The sequence below is a fragment of the Bos grunniens genome, chromosome 3 (genome assembly GCF_055505025.1).
Source record: "Bos grunniens cultivar Pamir isolate PY7600 chromosome 3, Bosgru_T2T1.0, whole genome shotgun sequence".
NCBI classification, from domain to species: Eukaryota; Metazoa; Chordata; class Mammalia; order Artiodactyla; family Bovidae; genus Bos; species Bos grunniens.
In genome coordinates this window covers 75,331,774-75,358,655 of record NC_141167.1, presented here as the reverse complement: position 1 = coordinate 75,358,655, position 26,882 = coordinate 75,331,774, and the positions used below count along the sequence as shown (strand labels likewise).

The 26,882-nt window shown below is 38.1% G+C and overlaps 1 protein-coding gene across 1 annotated transcript in view; it reads left to right on the top strand.

Moving 5' to 3' along the window:
* Nucleotides 1-26,882, top strand: part of DPYD (dihydropyrimidine dehydrogenase) — a 927,694-nt gene that overhangs the window by 589,263 nt on the left and 311,549 nt on the right. Inside the window, exons 15-16 of the mRNA XM_086391370.1 lie at nt 7,683-7,751; nt 22,802-22,885. Coding sequence (XP_086247496.1) covers nt 7,683-7,751; nt 22,802-22,885 — 153 coding nt within the window. The remainder of the gene's footprint in view (nt 1-7,682; nt 7,752-22,801; nt 22,886-26,882) is intronic.

Below are 26,882 nucleotides of genomic sequence, written 5' to 3'. Positions count from 1 at the left end.
TCTAAATTATACTGTCCTTTTACTAATTTCATTTTATAAAAACATGTCCTGATTAAATATTTTTGCCTTTCCAGCCTAGTGTTCTTACCATAACCCCTTGGTAAATTTTTGTTCCCATTTTCTTAGATGTCTAGGTCAATACTTTCATCTCCCTCTCATCCTTCTAAACCTGTCTCTACTTCTCTTAACTGTCAGTAGGAGACCTCATCTGTTATATGATAAAGAAAATCTAAACACCATGGAAGATAATTTCACTTTTTCCACACCAAATCTGTAAACTGAACTATATGCATTCCTGTTTTCTGTCTACTCTACCTTTCCATATTGTTAGACTGGAAACAATGCCTGTGCTCCTTGCACAGTTTACATTCTCTACTTATGTGATAGATTCATCATCACCTCTTGGCTTTTCAATAGTTTCCTCCTCTTTTCCATGTCACTTCCACCAGTAATATATAATGTAATGTAATGTAATTATAATATATAATGTAATGTAATGTAATGTAATATATAGCCCATTAAAAAAAAGAACAAACTCTCACTTGCCCTCCCATAGCCCTTCATTTACTGCCTCATTTCTCTTTCAGCAAGCCCACCAAAACTATTAGAAGGCTTGTGTATCACTTCCCTAACTCCTTCATGTTCTCTTTATTCAGTCTAGTCTGACTATCTGCCCTCCCTGCTTCCCTGACATTTCTCTTGTAAAGGTTACCAGTGGCATCTGTATTGCCAAATCCTGTGGACAGGTCTCTGTTTTCTTACATCAGCTCTCAGAAGCATCCATCCTCATAAATTTCTCCTTTCTTTATGGGACATTTCCCTCTTTTGGCATTTGTGACACCACATTTTAATGTGACTCTAGGTCAATCCTCATCTCTTTCATTTTGTCTTGTTTTATTGTATTCTGTTTGTAAAGTCACTAAGCCAGGTGGCTTTTAAATACCATTAATGTTGGAGTCTCTGTAATATTCACTTTCAACCCTAACTTCTTTCAGTTCAGTTCAGTTCAGTCACTCAGTTGTGTCCGACTCTTTGCGACCCCATGAACCACAGCACATCAGGCCTCCCTGTCCATCACCAACTGCTGGAGTTCACCCAAACCCATGTCCATTGAGTCGGTGATGCCATCCAACCATCTCATCCTCTGTCGTCCCCTTCTCCTCCTGCTCTCAATCTTTCCCAGCATCAGGGTCTTTTCAAATGAGTCAGCTGTTTGCATCACGTGGCCAAAGTATTGGAATCTCAGCTTCAAAATCAGTCCTACCAATGAACACCCAGGACTGATCTCCTTTAGGATGGACTGGTTGGATCTCCTTGCAGTCCAAGGGACTCTCAAGAGTTTTCTCCAACACCATAAATTCCAAAGCATAAATTCTTAGGCACTCAGCTTTCTTTGTAGTCCAACTCTTACATCCATACATGACCATTGGAAAAACCATAGCCTTGACTAACTTCTTTAGTGACTTCTATACTCATGTATCCAGTGTCACAATTAATGTCATCATGGGATTCTCTAGGTGAGAATACTGGAATGGGTTGCCATTTCCTTCTCCAGGGGATCTTCCCAACCCAGGGATTGAACCCCGGTCTCCTGCATTGCAGGCAGATGCTTTATCCTCTGAGCCACTAGGGAAGCCCCAATAGTTTGCTAAATACTTTATATGTAATATATTAAAGTTGAACATCTTAACAGTTCCTGACTTATAATTGGACTAGGCTTTGTCCCATCTCAGTGAAGCATCTATGTTCCATTCAGTGGCTCAAGCCAATAATCTAGGGATCATCCTTAATTTCTTATTTTTTCTCACCTCCTGAGAATAACCATTGACTTATCTAGCTCAGATTTCCACGTCTGGCCATTTCCATGAATATTACACAAGTCACCTTATTTCAACTAAACTGGACTCTTCACTTTTACCCTACAGCCCCCTCATTCTGTTCCCTATAAAGTAGCCAGCATCTTTTAAAAACGTAAATCAGATCATTTTATTACCCTCTTTTAAACCTTTCAGTGGTCTCCTGGTACCTCCCATATGCATGCATACCTGTGTGCTCAGTCATTTCAGTTGTGTCTACTCTGCGACCCCATGGACTGTAGCCCACCAGGCTACATGGGATTCTCTGGGCAAGAATACTGGAGTGGGTAGCCATGCCCTTTTCCAAGGGATCTTCCCCACCCAGGGATGGAACTGGCATCTCCTGTGTCTCCTGCATGGCAGGTGAATTCTTTACCGCTGAGCTGCCAGGGAAGCCCCATTACCCCTATTAAAAAAAAAAAAAAAACTCCCACAGGTTTCAGCTCCCAGAGAAACGACTGCTTCCTTCTCCTCTCATTTCCTTTTGCACTCTTCTTGCCCTGTCATGAAGCACCAATGACAAAGGCCTTCTATTTTTTAAGTGTATCATGATCACTCCTCCTCCGGAGTTCCTGCTTACAGTTTCCTCTACCTGGAATGCCAGCTTTTACCCAAATCATCTGATGTGGCTTTATGCATCCCTGTGATTCTCCATCTTGCTCGCCTGTATTGTTTTTAAATCTTGACCCAAAAATAGTTCAAATAATGTATTCTTTAATGCCTTTTTTCCCCCTCTTAAAAATATAGGGACTTTCCCTATATTTCCTTCATCACTTCAGAGTTACAGTTACTGGCACATAGGTCTCAAAGAAATACTGATTGTTGAATAATCAAAGACTCTGAATCAGTGTCTTCAACTCCTCTATATGTCATTTAGTGCCTACTACAGTAGATACTCAGTTTCCATATTAAGTGATTAACTAATATGGTTTGAATCTCTCACTTGACTCTTAAAATGTTCATAAAATGTAAGATTAGTTAAAACATTATATAGCATTTGGCTTTTATGTATAAACTCATCCAATAATGTTTTAAAATATGAGCCGTAAAAATGGAGCATTAGAAATGGCATAAATTAAATGAAATATAGGGAAATGTTGTTCTTTTAAAAAAATGTTTCATTGGATATTCATTTCTAGTAACTTTTCATGATGTTTCACAATATGAAATATACATTAACTCTTTTTTTCCATAGGAAAAAAGTAACCTGTCTTCCTTTGTTTGATTAAAAACCAGGCACTGCAAAACACGGAAGGGCTTTCCAATCCTCGAGGAAAGATTAAATTCTATTCAGTGTTCTTTTACTGTTGATGTGTTTTAGCCTGGCCTTTTGAAAAATGCTTATATCTTTTAATCAAGAATAAAATGATTTTGGGTCATCTTTATTCCTCTGAAATAGAATGTCAATATATATTTTCATGAACCATCCCTTGATTTTAGATAAAGATATTTAGACTTCTTAGATAATTTAGCATTTAAAAATAAGGTATAAAGTTATTTTCCCCTTAAATTTACTTGACAGAAAAAAATGCTTAGGAAGTTATTTTAAAAGTGACAATTTTAGTTTTGCATGTAGTAATTGTCAAGACTGTCAGTGATAGAAACCAGAATATAACTTGAGTTTCCTTAAGTCAAAAGTGCTATTTATTGGTTCACTTGGACAGGCATGCTGGTGGTACACCAGACTTAAAAGTGACAGAACCGTGTCTCCATCTTGCGTCTCTACTTTCCTCTGTCTCTGCTTTTTTTCATCCTAGTGCAGCTAGCTTTGAGTGGGAGTGGGAGGGTTGGCTTGGGTAAGTAAGGAATCAGTCAGTGATTACTAGCTGCTATGAACACACTCCATTCCAGTTTAGGGACCAAAGAGGAAAGAAGTCTTTATCTCCTCAGTTCAGCTGAAGGACTTTAATGAGAGTAGAGTAGCTGATTACTATGATTAACCCTGTTGGAGATATTTTCCCAGCTTTTTGGGTAAGAAGGTAGAGCCTGTTTTTTGAAGATGAGGAATGAAGAACCGGGTAGTGCTTAGCTGTTCAGAGCACACAAAACTTCTGTCTGCTCAGCATTATCTATCTCTCCCACCTGTGGCCACCCCTCCCCAATGACAGTGTGCCCCAAATCATACCCAGTCACTGCGTTCCTAGGCATTTGATGGCACCAGTGTTCTCAATGTTCAGGACAGTTCTCTGGGTGTTATTTACTTCTCTCCATCAAGCTCAAATGTAGCTCCTCATAATCCTGGGGACTTAAAAGGTGAATGATGATTCTAACGAATCCAGGCACAATCAATATATATTTGAAGAAAAAACAGCTTTGTCAAAATCACCATTTAGTAAAGAGGAACTATGTTAGTCCCTACTTGAGAACATCTATCATATCCAGTTGTCAGGGCCAGTAAACCTTGATTTCTTGGAAGTGGCTTTCTTGGTCAGCCCCTCTGCCTACCTGGATCCTCCCCACTAGAAGGATCTTCCCTCTTGTCCTCTGTGGCACCTGAAAGGGACACGGGAGGAGGATGCCATCCTGATATAGCAGTCACTTCATATTTATATGGGAGTATAAACTTGAAGGTTACTTTGCCATAACTGGAAGCAAGTTTGGTTTTTGTGTTTGCCTGTCTTTTCTTGGTTTTGGCTAACAGAACTCCCTAAAAACCTAGGTCTACTGTTTGTCTCTTTCACCACAGAATCAGTATCTAATAAGAAAGTCATTTTTTCAGTCTGAATCTTTGGATCTAACCTTGCTCTTGACATTTTACCAGCAAGCTTGGGGAGTCTGCTCCTTCCCTAAATCCTTAGATTAACCTTTCTTTATAGAACGGTCTTTTGGACTCTGTGGGAGAAGGTGAGGGTGGGATGATCTGAGAGAATAGCCTTGAAACATATATATTATCATATGTGAAACAGATCGCCAGTCCAGGTTCGATGCATGAGACAGGGCGCTCAGGCTGGTGCACTGGGATGACCCAGAGGGATGGGATGGGGAGGGAGGTGGGAGTGGGGTTCAGGATATACATGTACACCCATGGCTGATTCCTGTCAATGTATGGCAAAAACCACTACAATATTGTAAAGTAATTAGCCTCCCATTAAAATAAATTTTAAAAAATAAAAGAAAGGTGTATTTGTTGACTTGAACTCGAGGCCACTGAGGACAGTAGAATCTGTCCACTTGCCCCCAGCCTTCATCCCAATTGGTTTTCATTTCAAATGAAGTCCCCCGTGCAAGGAATACTCAAGAGGAGGTAATAGTATAGTCCTTGAAGGTCTGGTTGCCTCTCTGGGGAATTCCTCCCTGCTCTGTTTTCTAACTGGAGGGTGGGGCAGAATAACGTCAAGATTTTATAGCATGTGAAAATGGCAGAGTGTATTGAAGATGCATAATTATTCTGGTGACCCTTTCTTGCTTGTAGATGGGCAAGTTTAGAAGTTGACCTTTCACTTTTTTTCAGCCCCTATAGAAAAGGCCAAGGGTCATTCTTACATTTTTTTTTTTCCTCCCCAGTTCTTAAAAGCTACATAAAAGTTGAATCCTAAACTCAGTAAAAAACAATCATGCATTCTTACTTTTCCTCCTCTAGTCATCATCTACTTTTACTTTTCTCTGTTTGTTCCTCTCTCTAATAGGAATCTGTTTGAATACACTGTTTCTCCTGGCTTCCTTTTTTCTCAGCATCATCTTACTTTTGTCTGACTAAAGTTGTAAGATTTTCTCAGTCACTCACAGTCAGCTTCTCAGATCTCCTGATTCTTCTTTTTCAATCTTAATACACACAGTTTCTGTGTATTTTGACATCTGACCCTTTCTCTGTCACCAAGACCAGCATTCACAACTGTTCTGCTCACTCTTCTCTCTGAATCATACAATAATAATTTGCCAAAAGTTTTCACCAATTGTTTATTTTTTCCCTTCTCTAACTCATGGTGTTCATTTCTGCTTAATCTTAAAAGGATAAACTGAAAATGCAACTCTCTGTTCTTAAACCTTTAGTGACCTCATACATTTATTCAATCAATTCTACTATGTGCCAAACATCATGCTGGTTATTGTAGATAAAATGATGAATGGTGCAGAGCAGTCCAGGTACCCATGGAGGATTATAGTCTATCAGGAAAAAATTGACCCAACGTTAAGGACAGGCTTATTCAGTATTTAGAGCTCTGGTATTCAGAACTCTCTCCCGTATGATTATAGCTTATTTTCTTTCTTTTCTTGATAAAAGCATTCATCTGACTTGTTTGTCACATCTTTGTTTTGTTTTTTTAGACATATTAAAAAAAAAAAAAAAAGCTGTATGTGGTGAGAGCCCAGTGGCTTTTAGCGGACTCTTCTACTAGACTCTGTGGCTTCAGATTTGGCACAGACTTTATGTCCTGATCTCATAGTCTTTAAATGGTAATAATAGAAAGTAATTACTGACATATACTGAATATTTACATTAGGCCTGCAAAAACTAATGGTTAAAAGCACAGATTCTTAGTTAAATTTTTGGGTCTGAGTCCTGGCTCTGCTCTTCATTAGCTCTGTAACCTTTATGTCTCAGTACCTCAGCTTCTTCATCTGTAAAATGGGGAGAATCATTTGAGAACAATTAAGTAAGTTAATAGGATAAAATCCATTAAAGCATTACCTAGTACATTATTAGAGTCATAAACTCTTAGCAATTTGATTGTTACTTTTCTAAGTAGATAGTGGGTTTCCCTGGTGACTCAGTGGTAAAGGACCTGCCAATGCAGGAGACATGGGTTCTATCCTTAGGTCAGGAAAATCCTCTGGAGAAAGAAATGACAACCACTCGAGTATTCTGGTCCAGGAAATTCCACGAACAGAGGAGCCTGGTGGGCTATAGTTCATGGGGTTGCAAAAGAGTCAGACACAACAGCAGCAAGTAGATTGTAGTGTTATCCATGTTTAACCAATGAGGAAATTAAATGTCTTGTCCAGCACCACACAGTTAGTGATAGAGTCTGAACTCTAATCTAGACATTCTGGCTTCAGAGCAGATACTAGTAACTACTACTCTATGAAGCCTCCATTATACTGTAATACTGTAGTTAAATAATCAACATTTAGCAAACTTTAAAACTGTAATTCACTCTGAATATGTAAGGTGTAATTATCCATACTATAATAAGATGTGATTGAAGAAGACACTAATTTATTTCCTTTCCATATCTTGAAACCTTTTAGCTATACCAGTAATTACGTTAATAAATATTTCTACGTCATTATGGGCTTCCCAGGTGGCTCAGTGATAAAGAATCTGCCTACCATTTCAGGAGATGCAGAAGACCAGGGTTCATTCCCTGGGTCAGGAAGATCTCCTGGAGTGGGAAATGGCAACCTGCTCCAGTATTCCTGCCTGAAAAATCCCATGGACAAAGGAGCCTGCTGGGCTGCAGTCCATGGGGTCACAAAGAGTTGGACATGACTGAGTACACATGCACTACATCATTGGATAACTTAAACAACTCTTTTTGCATACGCAAATTCATGTAATCACTATCACTTTTTGATGTTGGCTAAGTCAGTATTATTATCTCCATTTGAAAAATGAGAATGCTGAGGATTGGGAAGTTAAGTAACTTGCTCAAGCATTCAAAGATAGTAAATGAGAAAGTCTCTAACCTAAGTCTGAAGCCCCAGATCTTATCCTTTGCTTCACTATAATTCCATGCTGTACTTTACTGATTTCTTTCAGCAGATGGAAAACTAATTTTTATGATATAATTTACCATTATAAACATATATATGTAAATATCATAGACCCCTGTGTATAAAGACATAACTATTTGAACTAATTTTCTTTCCTTTCTCTTTTTAAAGATTGTGATTGCTAGCATCATGTGCAGTTACAACAGAAATGACTGGATGGAACTCTCCAGAAAGGCTGAGGTAATGATTTCTTTATATTTATTTTATTTCTTCTCTTCTATTTTTATTAGTTTTAAATAAAGAGCTGTCATGAAAAATAACCCTGTAGAAGAAAAACTGAGTGAAAAATGGTAACTTAAAACATTTCTATTACAATTTGTTTACCCTGTGTTTTCATTAAAATGATGGAAATGTAAATTTAAAAGGAATCTATTCTATAAAAGTAGTCCCTTGGATTTCACACACTGCCTAAAAATCCTTTATTCTTTGACTCCATATACTCTTTATTTGCATATTAAGCAAACTGTATATTATGATGGATGCCATGATAAAATTTAATTCTACCTTTGAGAGTCTAACTTGATCTTACCTTGCCTTTAGGCAAGCTAGTTTGACAGCAAGAAAAGAAATTTTGAATATAAAGCTCTTGAATATTTAAAATATAAAAGGTTCATTTAATACTATACTAGTTTGAATACAGACATGCATAAAATGGTAGGACAGAATGCTCCTGAATGGAACACTAGTCAGCGAGTTTTCTATAATATAAATTGAATCTTGCACAAATGCAAACAACTAACCATGTGCCTGAAATTTCTATTTCAAATAGAAAAATACATACTTAAAATTGTGTACTTATGTCCATTGTTCTATCACGAAAAACACTGTAGCTGGGGTTTCTTGAAAACCTCTAAGAAGTGAAGACTAAACCTAATAATAATTATGAACTAACAGCTCTGCCTTATGAAATGTTATAAAGCTTTCTATAGCATTTAAAAATTGTGATTGTACAGTTTATTTGGATATCTTAGATCTGTGAAGGCAAAAATTGTTTCTGGGACTTAGATGAAATTAAATATGATCAGTAATTGGCTTCGTGATCTTTGTTGCTGGGTCCATTTTACACATGTATTTACCTAATTGACCGTGAAATTTTCCACAGAGCCCAGGTTTGGCATGAGTTTTGCCAATTTAAAGCTGACTATGATGAATGGCTTTATCACACTACTTGCTCTTCTGCCTTCTGTAGAATAAAATACTGAAAGTATTTTTGTCAATAATAAGCCTTAATTTTTAAATAAGCCAATTTTACTTTTAAAAAGTCAAAAGCTTTTATATATGTATAAAGATACAGCTTAAAGATACATTCCATATTTCTCACACTCTATATCTAATTCTTTAACTGAGGTTTTATTCAATATTATTTTGTAGCTTCTCATTAGCAATCAATCAAAGTAAAAGGGGAAGGAAGAAAAAAAGGAAAATATGTTTGAAAGAAAGAAAAGGAAAAAGATATGCCTTCCATTCAGTCAAAATAGTCTGTTAGATCTCTCAACAGAAGAGCAATTTGTATATCAAGGAGTTCAATCTTGAAGTGTGTCGATTAAAAAAAGTTCCCTCCAATCTTTGAAATATGGACCAGCTCAGGGCATAACACAGGAAGGAACTATCCCCAGGTCTTCATATTTCCCTGGAGGGAAGCAATAGGCAGGATGGTTCCACCATAGCTCATATGGTAGGCACCCAATAAAGCTTTGTAGAGTCAGTATTTGGTTTTGTTTCTGTGAACACATGCTTCACAACAGATTAAAACAGATTTTCTTACAATGGAAGAGCCCACATTAAAACAAATCAACAAAAACAAAAGTGTTCAAGCCAAAGTTACTATACTACTTACAATGTACATTTGTTTGGGGGTGGTGATAATGAAGGGTAGGAATCTGAGAGAACATACCAGCTGTTCTACAAGCCATTGCTTTTAAGTTCAGCAAATCACTTAATATGATGATGGATATACTTTAAATTCATGAAGTTCCTCTCCACAGAGTAGATTAATTCTTGAATTGCACAACAGGGAATTCAGAAAATCTTGCTATCAGCTCTTTACTGTTATATCTGAAAACAGAAATGAATGTGTGTAATAGCAGAGTAGATCCATTTGTACAAAAATATGAAAAAATAGAGATTGAGAGAGAAACTCTATATCAGAATTAAAATTTGGACAAGAAGGGACCATTATTATTTACTTCATTGGAGACTAACATTTTATTGTATTATTTTGAATAAACATTTAAGGCCATGTTGGGGGGTGGTTAAAAAACCAGGAACCTAGTACATTCTTAAACTATGGTAAAATCTACCAGATGCTGTTTTTAAAAGTCAGTGTGCATGCAATATATCATTTTTTTCACATGCATATTCTTGGAAATAGAACCATGTTGAACCAAACTTTCTTTTTCACTCTAACTCTCTAGAATACACATACTTTTAATGTCTTATTCCTCAACCTGGTTTTAATTTGTCTTGTTTTTTGAGCACCATAAAACAGAAGCAGCCTCCAGAAAAGTTTTTATAGCTTGGTGTCAAATTAGTAGCATTGTTAGGCTCTGCTCAATTTCTTTGGTTCAGGTATCTGATCACATGCTATCCTAATTTTCTGGGACATTGATAAACTATTCCACTTCCATGGAGGGAAGATCTCTGAAGCACTTACTATTTGCAGAGTCCCTGGCCATCCAAAACAAAGGTGAATAAGGTATAGCCTCAGCTAGGTAGACATGTTCACACTTTAAATGTGTATACCAAATTGAACCATACCCCATAGTAGATCTTAAATAGATCTTGAACTCATTTGAATAGATTTGGAATCCATTTCTTTCTTAATGTGTGTTAGCTTAGAAAACAGAGCCTGAGTCAAAATTAATGTGAAGATGCTTCACTGAAGGATTCAATTCCAAAGCAATAAGATTAAGGAGGGTGTGAGGGGAGTGAAGGCAATGGGAAGAAGGGAAAGCAGATGGAGCGTGGTGCGTTCCAGAGCTAGCTGCCACTTCACAAGGAGATGGAGCCAATTGCTCAGCCATGTGGGATGGGAGGGCTGTGTGGGATCATCCTGCCTCACAACAGTTTAGAGAAGAAGACGAGTGAAGGACACATCTACTGGTTCCTTCTGTTTCTTCTCTCTCACTCGTCACACTTTATACCCCAAAGGTTTACTTTCTCTGCACATTTGGGCTGCATGTCCCTCCCTCCTTAAGCAACTGCTTCAGAAGCCAAATCCCACAGCATGTTGAGAGCACTGGCCCTCCTGGAGCTCCCACTCTGACACATTCAGTGGAGAGTCCTGCTCTCATCCTGAGGGAGCTATGAGAGCTGGCAATGACAGGAAAGCTGAGGACAGCAACAGGGACCAAGGTTCTTTTTTAAGCTAGTGGCAAAAGCTTGGGTGGCAAGTAAGGCCATCAAATTTGAGGAGACATACAAATTAGGTGTGGCTCAATATGCATTGCGTTTGTGTATGCTAAGTCATTTCAGTGATGTCCAACTCTGTGTGACCCTATGAACTGCAGGCTGCCAGGCTCCTCTGTCCATGGGATTTTCCACACAAGAATAGTGGAGTGGGGGGCCTTGTCCTCCTCCAGGGGATCTTCCCAACCCAAGGATCAAACCTGCTCTTCTATCTAACCTGCATGGGCAGGCAGGTTCTTTACCACTCGTGCCACCTGGGAAGCCCTCAATATGAGTTGCTACCATCCTAATCTGAAAGCCCCATTAATCTCTTTGCTTCCAATCAACCACAGTCTTCCCGCTAGCTTTCTGACCACGTAAAACTCTTAACTTGACCTGTATGGTCTGGTACCTGGCCATTCTCTGGTGTCCCCTTGGGTTTGTTCTTTACATTCCAGACCCCAATGGCCTTCTTTTACTCCTCCAACACACGTGCACCTCAGAGCCTTTGCCATTATCCTGGGCTGAAATGTTCTCTCTTCCTCCTCTTGGAGCTCCCTGACTAGTAGGTTAACCCCCTGTCCTACTCCTTCTGAAATCCTATGCTCAGAAGCTAGTTTATCATAAAGTTGATGAAGCTTAAGTTTCAGAGCCCTTACTCGTACAAGCTACTTCCAAGGCCCATACCTGATTTTCTCTTTTTAATTTTTAAATCATTTTTATTTTTAAAGAAGTATCTGCAAATTGTAGGAACTTCAGGCTCCTCCCCCAAATCTGGGTCTACCTCTGCTTGTGCCTTTTCTCCACAGAATTTAATAAAACTGGTGATTAACAGTGATGTCATCAGCTCTTTCACCTGTCTTCCTTATGACAAAGCAACCTGTCTGGGTGGAGACTTCACCTGGTTCACTATTTAACCTCCAATTCCAAACACAGGGCTTTGCTGGTCAGTGGATAGTCCTCAGATATTTGTTGAATGAAGCAAAATAAAGGCACAGAGCTGATATACAGGCATGTGATAAACAAAAGGAAGCAATTACAGAGTAAATGGGAAGAATGAATTTGATTTGGCACAATGAACTTGAGGTGATTAAAATCCAAAGCTGAAGGTTTCAGGTCAGGGATTTGATGGGCGATTGCCAAGGGTCTGACTGTAACTGGTAGGCCAAGACAAGGAAGGTCCAGCTGAGAGGCATAGGTGTCAAACCAGGTGACCATACTATTCCTAGCAGAGAGTCCAAATAAACCACTTTGAAGCCAGGTTCTTTTCATGTTTTCAGGGTTTTTTTTGTTTTTGTTTTTTTTTATAAACTAGGATCTGGACTAGTGGTATTTCATAAAATTAAATAGATGTTGAAGTTAGGAAATCTCAAATAGGCTGAGATACAAAGCAGACAGAGGTACATGATAGGAATACGTAGGACCAGTTGGATATAAATTCCTGAATACTAACAGTCAGCAGGACAGAATAGAATCAGGAAAGATAGATGCCTAGTTGGAGATAGGAGATAGTCACAGACTTAGTACCCAGTGGGGCCCAAGCCAATCCAGTGTTGACCTGTCCCAGGTCCACCTCGAAGTGGTCTAAGATCCCAGAGAACTTGAGTCCCCGGTTTTGGATAGTTGAGACTAATTGACAGTGTTGCTATGTAGAAAGTTGGCAGTGGGCCTCATGTATTCTTCTAACAGAAGAAAATTAGGGAGAATCCAAGAAGTGTCCTTGGAGTAGGCAATGGCAGCCCACTCCAGTAGTCTTGCCTGAAAAATTCCATGGACAGAGGAGCCTGGCAGGCTACGGCCCATGGGGTCACAAAGAGTTGAACATGATTGAGTGACTGACTGAGCAGGCACCAAAAAATGTAGCTTCATGTCTTTCTACCCTGCTTGGTCTCTTATATCTTTTACTTGTTCCCCTTGACCCATGGAAGACTTCTCTTCCCACTAGGGCTCTGATTTACTACCCCAAGCCACCCTCCACACGTCTGTCATTCTCACTATGCTCAGGCTCTGATACCCTCACTGGGCCCTCATGGCTCTTCCTCAGAACTTCCTAGTCACCTACCTTGCTCGTCCCCAGCCAGTGACTTTAGAACTACCCAGATCGATAAGGAAGAGAGAGGTAAGGAAAGGAGAAGGAAAAGAACCGTGTACCCCATTTTGTTGGATATATTGTCCAAGGGTTTGTGGTTTTGCTTCCCTAATTTCTCTGAGAGGTTTTACAAAATGAATCAGAGAATTTTAGAAATCACATTACTACCACTACTCTGAGAATTTCTTAGAATAGTTTTCTGCCACCCCTTCCCCCAATCCCAAGTATGGATTTTTGTTGTTTTGTTGTTCGGTCACTCAGTCATGGAATTCTCTATGGACAGAGGATACTAGCAAGAATACCAGAGTGGTTTGTCATTTTCTACTCAAGGGGATCTTCTCAACCCAGTGATTGAACCCTTGTCTCCTGCATCTCCTGCATTGGCAGGCAGATTCTTTACCACTGAGCCACCTGTAAAGCCCCCGAAGTGTGTATAGCTACTTTATATTCTTTTTCAGATCAAAGCTGAGGAACAGCAAGTTGGAGATTGTAACTGAATGGATAGATGGATGGATAGATAGATGGATAGACAGTGAGACAGGTAGTTAGACTAGATTAACTGCTTATACTACATAATATTTACTGCAGTCCAGGCACTGTTCTAAGTCATTCACTTTTATTAAATGTATTTGTACCTTAGAAAAGCAATCTTGTGAGGTACTTTTCTGTTTTCCATGTTTTGGAAATGAGGAGACTGAGGTCAAAAGTTGTTAAATAATATGCCCAAGTTCACACAGCTAGTATGTGGTAAAAGTGGGATTCAAACCCATGAAATCTGGCTCTATAGTCCACACTATTAACACATCATTCTACTTCATGCCAATAAACAGATGATAAATAGATAATGTATGAAATTAGGAGCAGCAAATTTTCTATGTCACTGCCTTCACTAGATTATTTTATTGTATAATCATTTAGGTGAGGCAGAATAAACTCTGGGCTAAGTGACTAAACTAAAAAGCTTGTGACTAACAGGAGTCAGAATGCATGCCCAGTTTCAGTTAATTTAACATTTCATGGTAATTCAGCAATTAAGCCTTTTTGAATGCATGTGGTTGCTTAGAAATAGAATTAACTGCCTTTTAAGGTGGTGTACATCGTATGACAAGAATATTGAAGCAGAGGCCAAATGAGTACTCCCCAGCTCTTGGTGTTATTTTGAGCAGGATTATCTGTTTTTGAGGCCTAGATCCTCATTTCAAAGATCTTTATGGGTATGTTTAGTGGGTTAGCATTTGTATATGTGTATAGTGGTGGGAAAATTTTTGACAGTCACTGAAAAGACTAAATTTAATAAGTGGTCTTACAAGATTTTAATATCTATTTAATATTTAGAAACTTGAAAGATGTCAAGTTGTAATGTTTTGTTATCACGTTAAAACAATTCTAGCCATGGATTACCTGATTTCTAATAAGTTATGATAGTGACCAAGAATACAGGTTCTATACTTAAAATGCTTGATTTAAAGATCCTATTCTCATTTACAAGCTTTAGAATAATAAATTAGTCACTTGAACCCTTTGTAGCTTGATTTTATCAGTTACAAAATGGGAATAATGATATATCCATTATAAGAATCCTAGTAAAGTATCTGACATATTGTAAGTGTTCAATAAATGTTAGTTATTATTGTCTACTATGAATCTAATTGTAAGCTTGCACTTACATTTTAGAAAATATGTATAAATATCTATACAAATGCCACCTAAAGCTTATTCCAAAATGTTGTTGAATTGATTTGCTATTAATTGCTGCATTTCAACTAGCAGTCTAAAGCAAATAAGTCTAAAAGAAATATTTGAAATAACTAAGACATAATAAGAAAAAATATATACTTGCAGTGTACAATCTTTTAATTAAGCTGCAGATTCTCACATGACATGGTTTTGAGATAGGTCCTATTGTCTCCAGTTTACACGTGAATGTATGTGTGCTTAGTGCTTAATTGTGCCCAACTCTTTGAGGCCCCATGGACTGTAGCCCACCAGGCTCCTCTGTCCATGGGATTTTCCAGGCAAGAATACTGGAGTGGATTGCCATTTCTTCCTCCAGAGGCTCTTCCTGATCCAGGAATGGAATCCATGTCTCCTGAGTCTCCTGCATTTCAGGCAGATGCATTCTTTAGTGCTGAGCCATCTGGGAAGCTCTTACACTTGAACAGATGGGAACAAAGAAGGTTAACTTACTTGCCCAAGTTCCTTAGCAGATCTAGAATTAGAACTCAGAGTTGTGTTTTGTCTAAGCTTACCACCAAACTGTGATTCAAATAATTTTCAAATAACATGAAGCATTTACAAAAACCATAATAAAACCATGTTAGAAAATAGGCTGAATGATTCAATGAACTTTCACAAATGTGCAGAAGGAAAAGCAGACTCACTAATGAGTAAAAGTGAGTAAGAAAGTCAACCAAGAAAGATATAACTATCGATAGAATACTTGTTTGTTGAGGTCTTATTTAAAATTAATAAAATAGGAAAAAATCTTGAATGATTAGGAAGAAAAGAAAGATTTAAAGAAAAACTGTTGGACTAAAGAAAGGTCTGATATGCTTAGAAAATAATGAACTTTTAAAAAAGTCTTTCTATGATGTGATAGACATGTTATAATATTATGGAAACTGAGCCATGCTTACCTTACTCAAAAAGAAATGGTGGCACTGAAGGAATTCTAGAAGTTAGGTAAAACAATCATTTAGTTTATCTTCCATTTCTCAAATTAAAAAAAAAAAGTGTTTTAATTGTTCTTAGAGTTTTTACAGAAGACTTCTAAAGAATTCTATGGTTCTCCAGTTATTTTAAAAATGCTTAGTGTGAAATATTTTGTTCATTTCTATAGGATCCATTTGTATAAATTAATGAGTTAAATAAGAAAGATTCCTACTTAATTATTAAATTAAAACAAAATTATCTGTGCTTCATGTTTCTTAGGATGGATTTTTTTAAAAATATAATAAAATTGATTCAGTTTAAAAAGATGAGAGAAATAGGTGGAGAAAATTAAGAGGTACAAACTTTCAATTACAAAAAAAAAATGAGCCATGGGTATGAAATGCATGATATAGTCAATAGTAGTGTAATATCTTTGTATGATAACAGATGGTGACTAGGCTTATAATGATGATTATTTGTAATGTATAGAAATGTATAAAAGTATTGAATCACTGTCTTGTGCACCAGGAATTAACATAGTATTAGATGTCAATTATACTTCAAAAATAAACAAACTTATAGAAAAATATAAGTGAAAGAAGAGAGTGAAAAAGTTGGCTTAAAGCTCAACATTTAGAAAACGAAGATCATGGCATCTGGTCCCATCACTTCATGGGAAATAGATGGAGAAACAGTGGAAACAGTGTCAGACTTTATTTTTGGGGGCTCCAAAATCACTGCAGATGGTGACTGCAGCCATGAAATTAAAGGACGCTTACTCCTTGGAAGAAAAGTTATGACCAACCTAGATAGCATATTCAAAAGCAGAGACATTACTTGGCAACAAAGGTCTGTCAAGTCAAGGCTATGGTTTTTCCAGTGGTCATGTATGGATGTGAGAGTTGAACTGTGAAGAAGGCTGAGGGCTGAAGAATTGATGCTTTTGAACTGTGGTGTTGGAGAAGACTCTTGAGAGTCCCTTGGACTGCAAGGAGATCCAACCAGTCCATTCTGAAGGAGATCAGCCCTGGGATTTCTTTGGAAGGAATGATGCTAAAGCTGAAACTCCAGTACTTTGGCCACCTCATGTGAAGAGTTGACTCATTGGAAAAGACTCTGATGGTGGGAGGGATTGGGGGCAAGAGGAAAAGGGGACGACAAAGGATGAGATGGCTGGATGGCATCACCGACTCAATGGACGTGAGTCTGAGTGAACTCCGGGAGTTGGTGATGGACAGGGAGGCCTGGTGTGCTGCGATTCATGGGGTCGCAAAGAGTCGGACATGACTGAGCAACTGAACTGAACTGAACTGATAGAAAAATAGATCAGATTTGTGGTTACCAGGGTCATTGGGTGAAGGCAGTGAAAACGCCTAAACTTCTGGTTATAACAAAAGATGTATTAGGGATATAATGTACAACTTTATTACTATAATTAATACTGCAGTATGTAACAGAGAAAATCCTGAGAGTTCTCATCACAAGGACTTTTTTCTTTTATCTTGTGTCTATATGTGATGATGGATGTGCTCTAAACTTATTTTGGTAATCATTCCATGGTGCATTAAAGTTAAATCATTATACTATACACCAAAAACTTATATATTGTTGTATGTCAATTGTATCTCAATAAAACTAGAATAAAAAAATGAAAATATAAAGAGCAAAACCAAGAAGAAAAAATAAGCCTGATACATGTGTTATATGTGTGCTTTACTTTTTTTAATATATAGAAAAAGTAGAAAATTACACATAAATTGTTAACATAGATTGCTTTAGAGGTACGAAATTGAAAGAGAGAGGAGAAAAACTATTTATATTTTTATATATTTTGGTTTAATTTGAACTATTACCACAATCTTATTTTCCACCTGAATTTTTTTAAAACAACATAGAATACAATGAATGGTGTTCCCAATTTGGGTAATTAACATGCTTGAATGCTCTGAAGCATTTGAAAGCAGTATTAATAAATAATAAAAGTTAATTGATAAAAGAACATTTAAAATTTTATTCATATTTATTCCGTCCAGCCTGCTGCATTTCTCTTTGCCCTGGTACCTTCAGTACCAATTATCCAGAATTAGTAAGATTTGTTTCTATAAAAATAGAAGCTGTATAGGGCAGAATCAACATGATATTAAACAGACCTGAGTTAAAAATCTCTGTCGTGTCACTTGATACTGGTCATTTAATTCCCTTGTGCCTCAGTCTCCTCATCTGTAAAATTGGTACCTGATTATTCCAAGGAGGATGAGAGTTAGAGAAACACAACTCACAGAGAGCAGTGAGTGTCATAAACACTCAATGCGTATTTGCTTTTGTTATTAGAACTGTGTCTGAATGTCTCCTGTAGGGGTACAGGTCATTAGTGGCCTGCTGCAGGGGTTCTGGGGACAGCAGACCTGGGTATGGCATAAGCCCTCTTGAAGGGCACAAACAAAACCTTGTGTGCACAAGGACCCAGGAGAAAGGAGCAGTGACCCCATAAGAAACTGACCCAGACATGCCAATGAGTGTCCAGGAGTCTCCAGTGGAGACATGGGTTGGCGGTAGCCTGCTTCAGGGTTGGAGGCACTGAGTGCAGCAGTGCTTGCATGGGACCTTTTGAAGGAGGTTGCCATTATCTTCATCACCTCCACCATAGTTTGGCCTCAGGTAAAGGAACAGGGAGGGAACATAGCCCCGCCCATCAATGGAAAATTGGATTAAAGATTTACTGAACATGGCCCAACATTCAGAAAACAAATATCATGGCATCTGGTCCCACCACTTCATGGGAAATAGATGGGGAAACAATGGAAACAGTGTCAGACTTTATTTTTTGGGGCTCCAAAATCACTGCAGATGGTGACTGCAGCCATGAAATTAAAGGACGCTTACTCCTTGGAAGGAAAGTTATGACCAACTTAGACAGCATATTGAAAAGCAGAGACATTATTTTGCCAACAAAGGTCCATCTAGTCAAGGCTATGATTTCTCCAGTGGTCATGTATGGATGTGAGAGTTGGACTGTGAAGAAAGCTGAGTGCCGAAGAATTGATGCTTTTGAACTCTGGTGTTGGAGAAGACTCTTGAGAGTCCCTTGGACTGCAAGGAGATCCAACCAGTCCATTCTGAAGGAGATCAGCCCTGGGATTTCTTTGGAAGGAATGATGCTAAAGCTGAAACTCCAGTACTTTGGCCACCTCACGTGAAGAGTTGACTCATTGGAAAAGACTCTGATGGTGGGAGGGATTGGGGGCAGGAGAAGAAGGGGACGACAGAAGATGAGATGGCTGGATGGCATCACCAACTCGATGGATGTGAGTTTGAGTGAACTCCGGGAGATGATGATGGACAGGGAGGCCTGGCGTGCTGCGATTCATGGGGTCACAGAGTCGGACACAACTGAGTGACTGAACTGACTGAACTGAACTGAACGTGGCCCAGCCCATGGGACCCAGTTTTGCCCTCAGTCTCTTCCATCAGTAAACTTCCATAAGGACCTTTTCCCTATCCATCAGAAGGCAGAGAGAATGAAAACCACAATCACAGAAAACTAACCAAACTGATCACATGGGGCACAGCCCTGTCTAGCTCAATGAAACTATGAGCCATGCCATGTAGGGCCTCCCAAGATGGACGTGTAATTGTGGAGAGTTCGGACAAAACGTGACCCACTGGAGAATGGCATGGCAAACTACTTCAAGATTCTTGCCTTGAGAACCCTGTGAACACTGTGAAAAGGCAAAAAGGTATGACAATGAGAGATGAACTCCCCAGGGCAGTAGGTGCCCAATATGCTACTGGAAAAGAATGATGAAACAACTCCAGAAAGAATGAAGAGATGAAGCCAAAGCAAAAACAACACCCAGTTGTGGATGTGACAGGTGATGAAAGTAAAGTCTGATACTGTAAAGAGCAATACGTATAGGAATCTGGAATGTTAGGTCCATGAATCAAGGCAAATCAGAAGTGGTCAAATAGGAGATGGCAAGAGTGAACATCAGCATTTCAGGAATCAGTGAACTAAAATGGACTGGAATAGCTGAATTTAACTCAGATGACTGTTATATCTATGGCTGTGGGCAAGAATCCCTTAGAAGAAATGGAGTAGCCATCATAGTCAACAAAAGAGTCTGAAATGCAGCACTTGGATGCAATCTCAAAACAACAGAAAGATCTCTGTTTGTTAAGGCAAACCATTCAATATCACAGTAATCGAGTTCTATGCCCCTGGTGGCTCGGACAGTAAAGCCTCTGCCTGCAATGTGGGAGACCCGTGTTTGATCCCTGGGTCGGGAAGATTCCCCTGGAGAAGAAAATGGCAACCCACTCCAGTACTCTTGCCTAAAAAATTTCATGGATGGAAGGAGCCTAGGGGCTACAGTCTATGAGGTCCCAAAGAGTCTGACACGACTGAGCGACTTTACTTTCATGCCCTGACCAGTAATGCTGAAGAAGCTGAAGTTGAATGGTTCTATGAAGACCTACAAGACCTTCTAGAACTAAGACCCAAAAAAGATGTCGTCTTCATTATAGGGGACTGGAATGCAAAAGTAGGAAGTCAAGAGCTACCTGGAGTAACAGGCAAATTTGGCCTTGAAGTACAAAATGAAGCAGGGCAAAGGCTAATAGAGTTTTGCCAAGAGAATGCACTGGTCATAGCAAACACCCTCTTCCAACAACACAAGAGAAGACTCTACATGTGGACATCACTGAGATGGTCAATACTGAAATCAGATTGATTATAGTCTTTGCAGTCAAAGGTGGAGAAGCTCTATACTGTCAGCAAAAATAAGACCGGGAGCTGATTGTGGCTCAGATCATGAACTCCTTATTGCCAAATTCAGGCTTAAATTGAAGAAAGTTGGGAAAAGCACTAGACCATTCAGGTATGACCTAAATGAAATCCCTTATGATATTACAGTGGAAGTGACAAATAGATTCAAGGGATTATATTTGATAGACAGAGTGCATGAAGACCTATGGACGGGGGTTTGTGACATTGTACAGTAGGTGGTGCTCAAGACCATCCCCCAAAAAAAGAAATGCAAAAAAGCAAAATGGCTGTCTGAGGAGGCCTTACAAATAGCTGAGAAAAGAAGAGAAGCTAAAGGCAAAGGAGAAAAAAGATATACCCATTTGAATGCAGAGTTCCAAAGAATAGCAAGGAGAGATAAAAAAGCCTTCCTCAGTGATCAGTGCAAAGAAATCGAGGAAAACAATAGAATGGGAAAGACTAATGATGTCTTCAAGAAAATTAGAGATACCAAGGGAACATTTCAAAGACAGGCTCAATAAAGGACAGAAATGGTATGGACCTAATAGAAGCAGAAAATATTAAGAAGAGGTGGCAAGAGTACACAGACGAGCTTACAAAAAAGATCTTTATGACCCAGATAACCACTATGGTCTGGTCACTCACCTAGAGCCAGACATCCTGGAATGCTAAGTCAAATGGGCCTTAGGAAACATCACTACGAACAAAGCTGGTGGAGGTGATGGAATTCCAGTTGAGCTATTTCAAATCCTGAAAGATGATGCTGTGAAAGTGCTGCACTCAATATGCCAGCAAATTTGGAAAACTCAGCTGTGGCTACAGGACTAGAAAAGGTCAGTTTTCCTTCCAGTTCCAAAGAAAGGGAATGCCAAAGAATGCTCAAACTACAACACAATTGCACTCATCTCACACGCTAGCAAAGTAATGCTCAAAATTCTCCAAGCCAGGCTTCAACAGTATGTGAACCGTGAACTGCCAGATGTTCAAGCTGGTTTTAGAAAAGGCAGAGGAATCAGAGATCAAATTGCCAACATCTGCTGGATCATGGAAAAAGCAAGAGAGTTTCAGAAAAACATCTGCTTTTGCTTTATTGGCTATGCCAAAGCCTTTGTGTGGATCATAATAAACTGTGGAAAATTCTGAAAGAGATGGGAATACCAGACCACCTGACCTACCTCTTGAGAAACCTCTATGCAGGTCAAGAAGCAACAGTTAGAACTGGACATGGGACAACAGACTGGTTCCAAATTGGGAAAGGAGTATATCAAGGCTGTATATTATCACCTTGCTTATTTAACTTATATGAAGAGTACGTCATGAGAAATGCTGGGCTGGATGAAGCACAAAGCTGCAATCAAGATTGCCAGGAGAAATATCAATAAACTCAGATACGCAGATGACACCACTGTTATGGCAGAAAGCAAAGAACTAGAGCCTCTTGATGAAAGTGAAAGAGGAGAGTAAAAAAGTTGACTTAAAGCTCAACATTCAGAAAACTAAGATCATGGCATCCTGTCCCATCAGTTCATGGCAAAGAGATGGGGAAACAATGGAAACAGTGGCAGTCTTTATTTTGGGTGGCTCCAAAATCACTGAAGATGGTGATTCCAGCCATGAAATTAAAAGATGCTTGTTCCTTGGAAGAAAAGCTACGACCAACCTAGATAGCATATTAAAAAGCAGAGACATTACTTTGCCAACAAAGGTCTGTCTAGTCAAAGCTATGGTTTTTCCAGTAGTCATATATGAATGTGAGAGTTGGACTATAAAGAAAGCTGAGTTCCCAAAATTGATGCTTTTGAACTGTGGTGTTGGAGAAGACTGCTGAGAGTTGCTTGGACTGCAGGGAGATCCAACCTGTAAATCCTAAAGAAAATCAGTCCTGAATATTCACTGGAAGGCCTGATGCTAAAGCTGAAGCGTCAATACTTTGGCCACCTGATGCGAAGAACCAACTCACTGGAAAAGAACCTGATGCTGGGAAGGCGAGAGGAGAAGGGGGCAACAGAGGATGAGATGGTTGGATGGCATCGCTGATGCGATGGACATGAGTTTGAGTAGGCTCTGGGAGTTGGTGATGGACAGCGAAGCCTGGCGAGCTTCAGTCTATAGGGTTGCAAAGCGTCGGACACAACTGAGCGACTGAACTGAATAATCCTTGTATAGATACCCTCATTTGAGAGAGTCAGAATACACCTCGTACAATAGCCGTGGTTCAGAAAACAGAGTAGTTAAAATTTGTCAAATGTGACCTATGTTGTATTATCAGTGGTGAAAGCCTATTAGTACACAATTAAAGCTTTGTGTTTTTTTTCATTTTCCTTCCTCATCTTAAAGGCTTCTGGAGCAGACGCCCTGGAGTTAAATTTATCGTGTCCGCATGGCATGGGAGAAAGAGGAATGGGCCTGGCTTGTGGGCAGGTAAGGACCTCAACAGCTGCCGTTATGTATGTCTGTGACAGAGCAGACCCCTGTACAGATAGTTACTCTACTTTAGGCAGGAAGATGCGAAGATCAGATGACTGGCTTGAGACTTCCAGGTCTGTATTGTTTAAATATTTAGTGCTTAAAAAGTAGAAAATTAGAGAAGCTGAAATTACAGCAACTGTTTAGTTTTTATTGAGGAAAATATCACATTATGTGCTTGACAGGAGGTAATATCATAACAAATAGTTTTTAAAAGCGCTGAGGCAGAATTAGCTGATTTCAAATGCAATGTTCTTTATTCATTCCTGATGCTGATCCACTTTCCCTGGAGCAATATACTGTACAAAATGCATTGTTCGTAGTGATTTTGTAGTAAATGGGGCACAGCACAAATTGCATTTTACATTTTTTAGCATATGATCATTATTCTCTAACTGTGTTTTGGGAGTTGCAAAAAGACTTTGATGATATTTTTATTTTTTGATACAATAAATGGAACCTTCATGCTAAAACTCTTTCAGAAACTTAATGAATAAAATGTGGAAATCTGTGTTAATATGTAGAAAATACTGCATCTTTATGTAACTAGATACAATGTTATATGTTAAGGAACAATGTAAAAGCTTATGCTAAAAAGGTGAGGATTTTGCAACTAATTTAGCTTTTAAGCCCAGAGGGAAATGATGTGAGTTAAATAATACAAATTGTTGTAATTTATGACAAATTTCCTAGTCCTAGAAAGTTTAATTTCCGCATTTGACATGGAGCCTTATACATAGTAGGTAGTCAGTTCTTTTTTTTTTTTTTCCTCCCCCAAGTCATAGAATTATCTGAATTAAACTCTGAGGCCAGAGATGCTTAATTTGGACAGGCAGAAATTTCTGCGTATTCAAATGAACGTAGTTTGCTATTTTCAGATTAGCATTCAGGGAGAATTTTAAAGTACCTTGTAAATATTTAATTAACATTCAGGATAGATTTGTGACTGGGAAGAAACCATTCTTTTGTAGCAGCAGGAGAAGGTGGCCTAGTCAAATATTGTTCAAGTATACTCTCTACTCCACTCACAGCAGATTATCCAGAAGATCATTCAGTGTGGTAACAGAACAAGCCTCAGAATTACCGGTAGAGGGAAAACATCATTATGTTACATCATAATTTTTATAAGTCATGTGATTAGGCAGCAGTCTGTGTGTCATGATAGGTAACTTGGTTAAAACAAGGAACATTCTTAAAAGGATATCCGGAGCAAAGTCCGAGGGAGTTGAGTTTCTCTCTTTACACCTTTCCCAAATATCTTTTAGTTACATGGATTAAAACAGCTATGGAAAATTTGAATCTATTGACTAAGTTTTAAAAGAAAGATGTATTTTCATATGTATTTCTTCCCACAAATATGACAATTATTTTGAAAATGTCACCCAGCTTTATTTTTTAGAGTGGACTTTTGCTCTGTGAACACCTCAAAACTTACCCAGCTGTTAAATGTCTTAGGTGGATCCTCCCCAGAGTTATTTAGCTGGATAAAACAGCCTTTGGCTGAATGAGGATGCAAGTGCTAACATTTTTCAGTCAGTTATCATTAAGATTTCTAAAACTCATGGAAAACGTATGTTCCAAAAACTATCATGTCTTAGACTGAAGGAAACTTAAAAGCATTTCCATTTCTTTTATTAGTTAAAATCTCTAAAACTATAACCAATTCTACTAGCCAGCTTTGGAATTTTTCTTTTGAATTATATTCTCTTGTACATTGTCTAATTGAAAAATAAAGCTAATTTAATTAGTTTGCTCCAACATAATTTAAATGATTTCTGTGCCTTGGGACACATGCATGTTCAATATTTTAGATATCGGGAAGGAAGAATATTAGCACATTGGAAAAAAAAACCTGACTATACCTCTGAATTTTTAGAGTGGGCACGAAGACATCTGGGGCTTATTCATTTTCTCCTTTACTTCCTATTTCCTTTTCTCTGCCTCCTGCTCCCATTGCTTCTTCCTCCCTCCCTAAGGTTTATAGTCTTAAACACTCACAAGTTGGTGGGATGGGGAATTTGTACCCAGTGTTGGGAGACTGAGGAGCCATTCCAATTTGTCTTCCTCATCATAGTATGATCTGCATCCCGTTTGCTAAAAGCTCCCTTTGTGCCAAGTAAAGAGCTATGTGTATCGCCAGAGCCTGAGAAACATTTGCTTCATCAGTGACTCAAACTGACATTAGTCCCATGGCTAGAATATTTTTCCATTAGAAACAGTCTCTTGTACTGTCACCGTTTCTGGTGTTTCTAGAAATCATAATGATTTTAGCTCCTTAAGATGAGTATAAGCAGAGTATAGTAATACAGTACATTTTCCTCTCTAAACATTTTTTTTCTTCTTTATCTCAAATATTTTCTTGCAAATCAACTAAGTGAAATACACTGCTTTTATACCTGAGTTTAATTAGCTGTATATATTTAAACATATACATGTAAATTTAAACTCTTTATATATGTTTCCATAGTGACTAAAAGTTGTGAAATATAGGAATAGAAAAGGCTATAACCTTTATGACATAGAGACATCATGTATATTTATGGAATTTATAGAAATAAATAAAATCTCAAGCTGACCTAGGAATTTGAATTGTGTATCCCCTGCATGGTGAAACTTCATATAAAATCTTAAACACTTAGCAGGACACTTGCTAAGTGTTTAAAGGCAATCTCATTCTTTATTCTTTCCATCAACCATCTTTGTCACCTTGATCAAGCCACTTACTCTCCTGAAGCATCAGTTTCCATCTCTATAATATGGCATTTGAATTAGATGGTCTCTAAATCCCCTTCCAGCTGTAATATTCTTTAAATGCTAACATTATAGGCAGCAAGCTAATATGTCATTTTTAAACTATTCATAAAGACCATTGGTAAAATAAGAACAACTAAAGAAATACAAATTGCATATTATGTTATTCTTTTTAAAAGCATTAACATTTACCTGGCTTGCATGAAAGTCAATGTTTTATTTATTTAATTTCTTTTTTCTTTTTTACACAAATCAATTCTGCTCACTTTCTGGTATATTTTATTTATTTGATGAATATCTAACTAGCAGTTGTTTAAAAAACCTTGGTTTAATAGACATTTTGTACTTTACATAGTTAAAATAGAACCCTTGTGCTTTTAGTATGTCAGCCTGCTCTTCTATCACATTTTTTCCATTTTGGTTAGTGGTTTCACCCAATAAACTTGATGCTCAAGCAAAGGTAAAAAGACCTTCTAGTTTGGGTGGCATATAGTCCAAAGAGTCAGAGTTATATTACAACATGAATTTTTTTTCCCATCTTTTCTTCAGTTCATAGCAATCCTCTGAAGTAGGATGAGTTTCCATTCCATTTAACAAATTAAAAAAGAAGAAACAAAAAAACCTGACCTTCCATGTTTCCCAGGTCATGAATCTGTCAGTGGCTACCAGGCCTGAGCTTTAGTTAGCATGCAAGCCTGAATATAGGGAAGGCGCAGAGAACAGTTCCCAAGAAATCAGTATTCTAATGTTAGTATAAATATTATCATTATTAACTTAAAATTAAGAGCAGGATTAAGCTCTAAAATCCCAAACAAACCTGAACATTCTATGTAAGTGTTCTGTCTCTCAGGAATGAGGGAGCTGTGATGTCTTGACAATAAAATTTAAAGTTGTCTACATGCAATCTATGCAAACTTTCTGTGACAACATATTACTTTATAAAGGTACTTGAACTATAATAAATTCTATAAAGTGAAGATGAAATGGCACCTCTTTGAAGTCTTCTTTTGTAAAATGCTAAGTGTCCATAGGACATTAAGTAAATATTCTTCTTCTGTCCTTTCAGAATTATGCTGAATATTTTTACTTCAACTTCATAGAACCTCCTAACCTAGATTCACACAGGAGCTGAAAAGGCCTTAAATAGCTTTCTATTGTTATTGTGTTTGTTTTGTTTTTTAAATTATTACCAACATTTTAA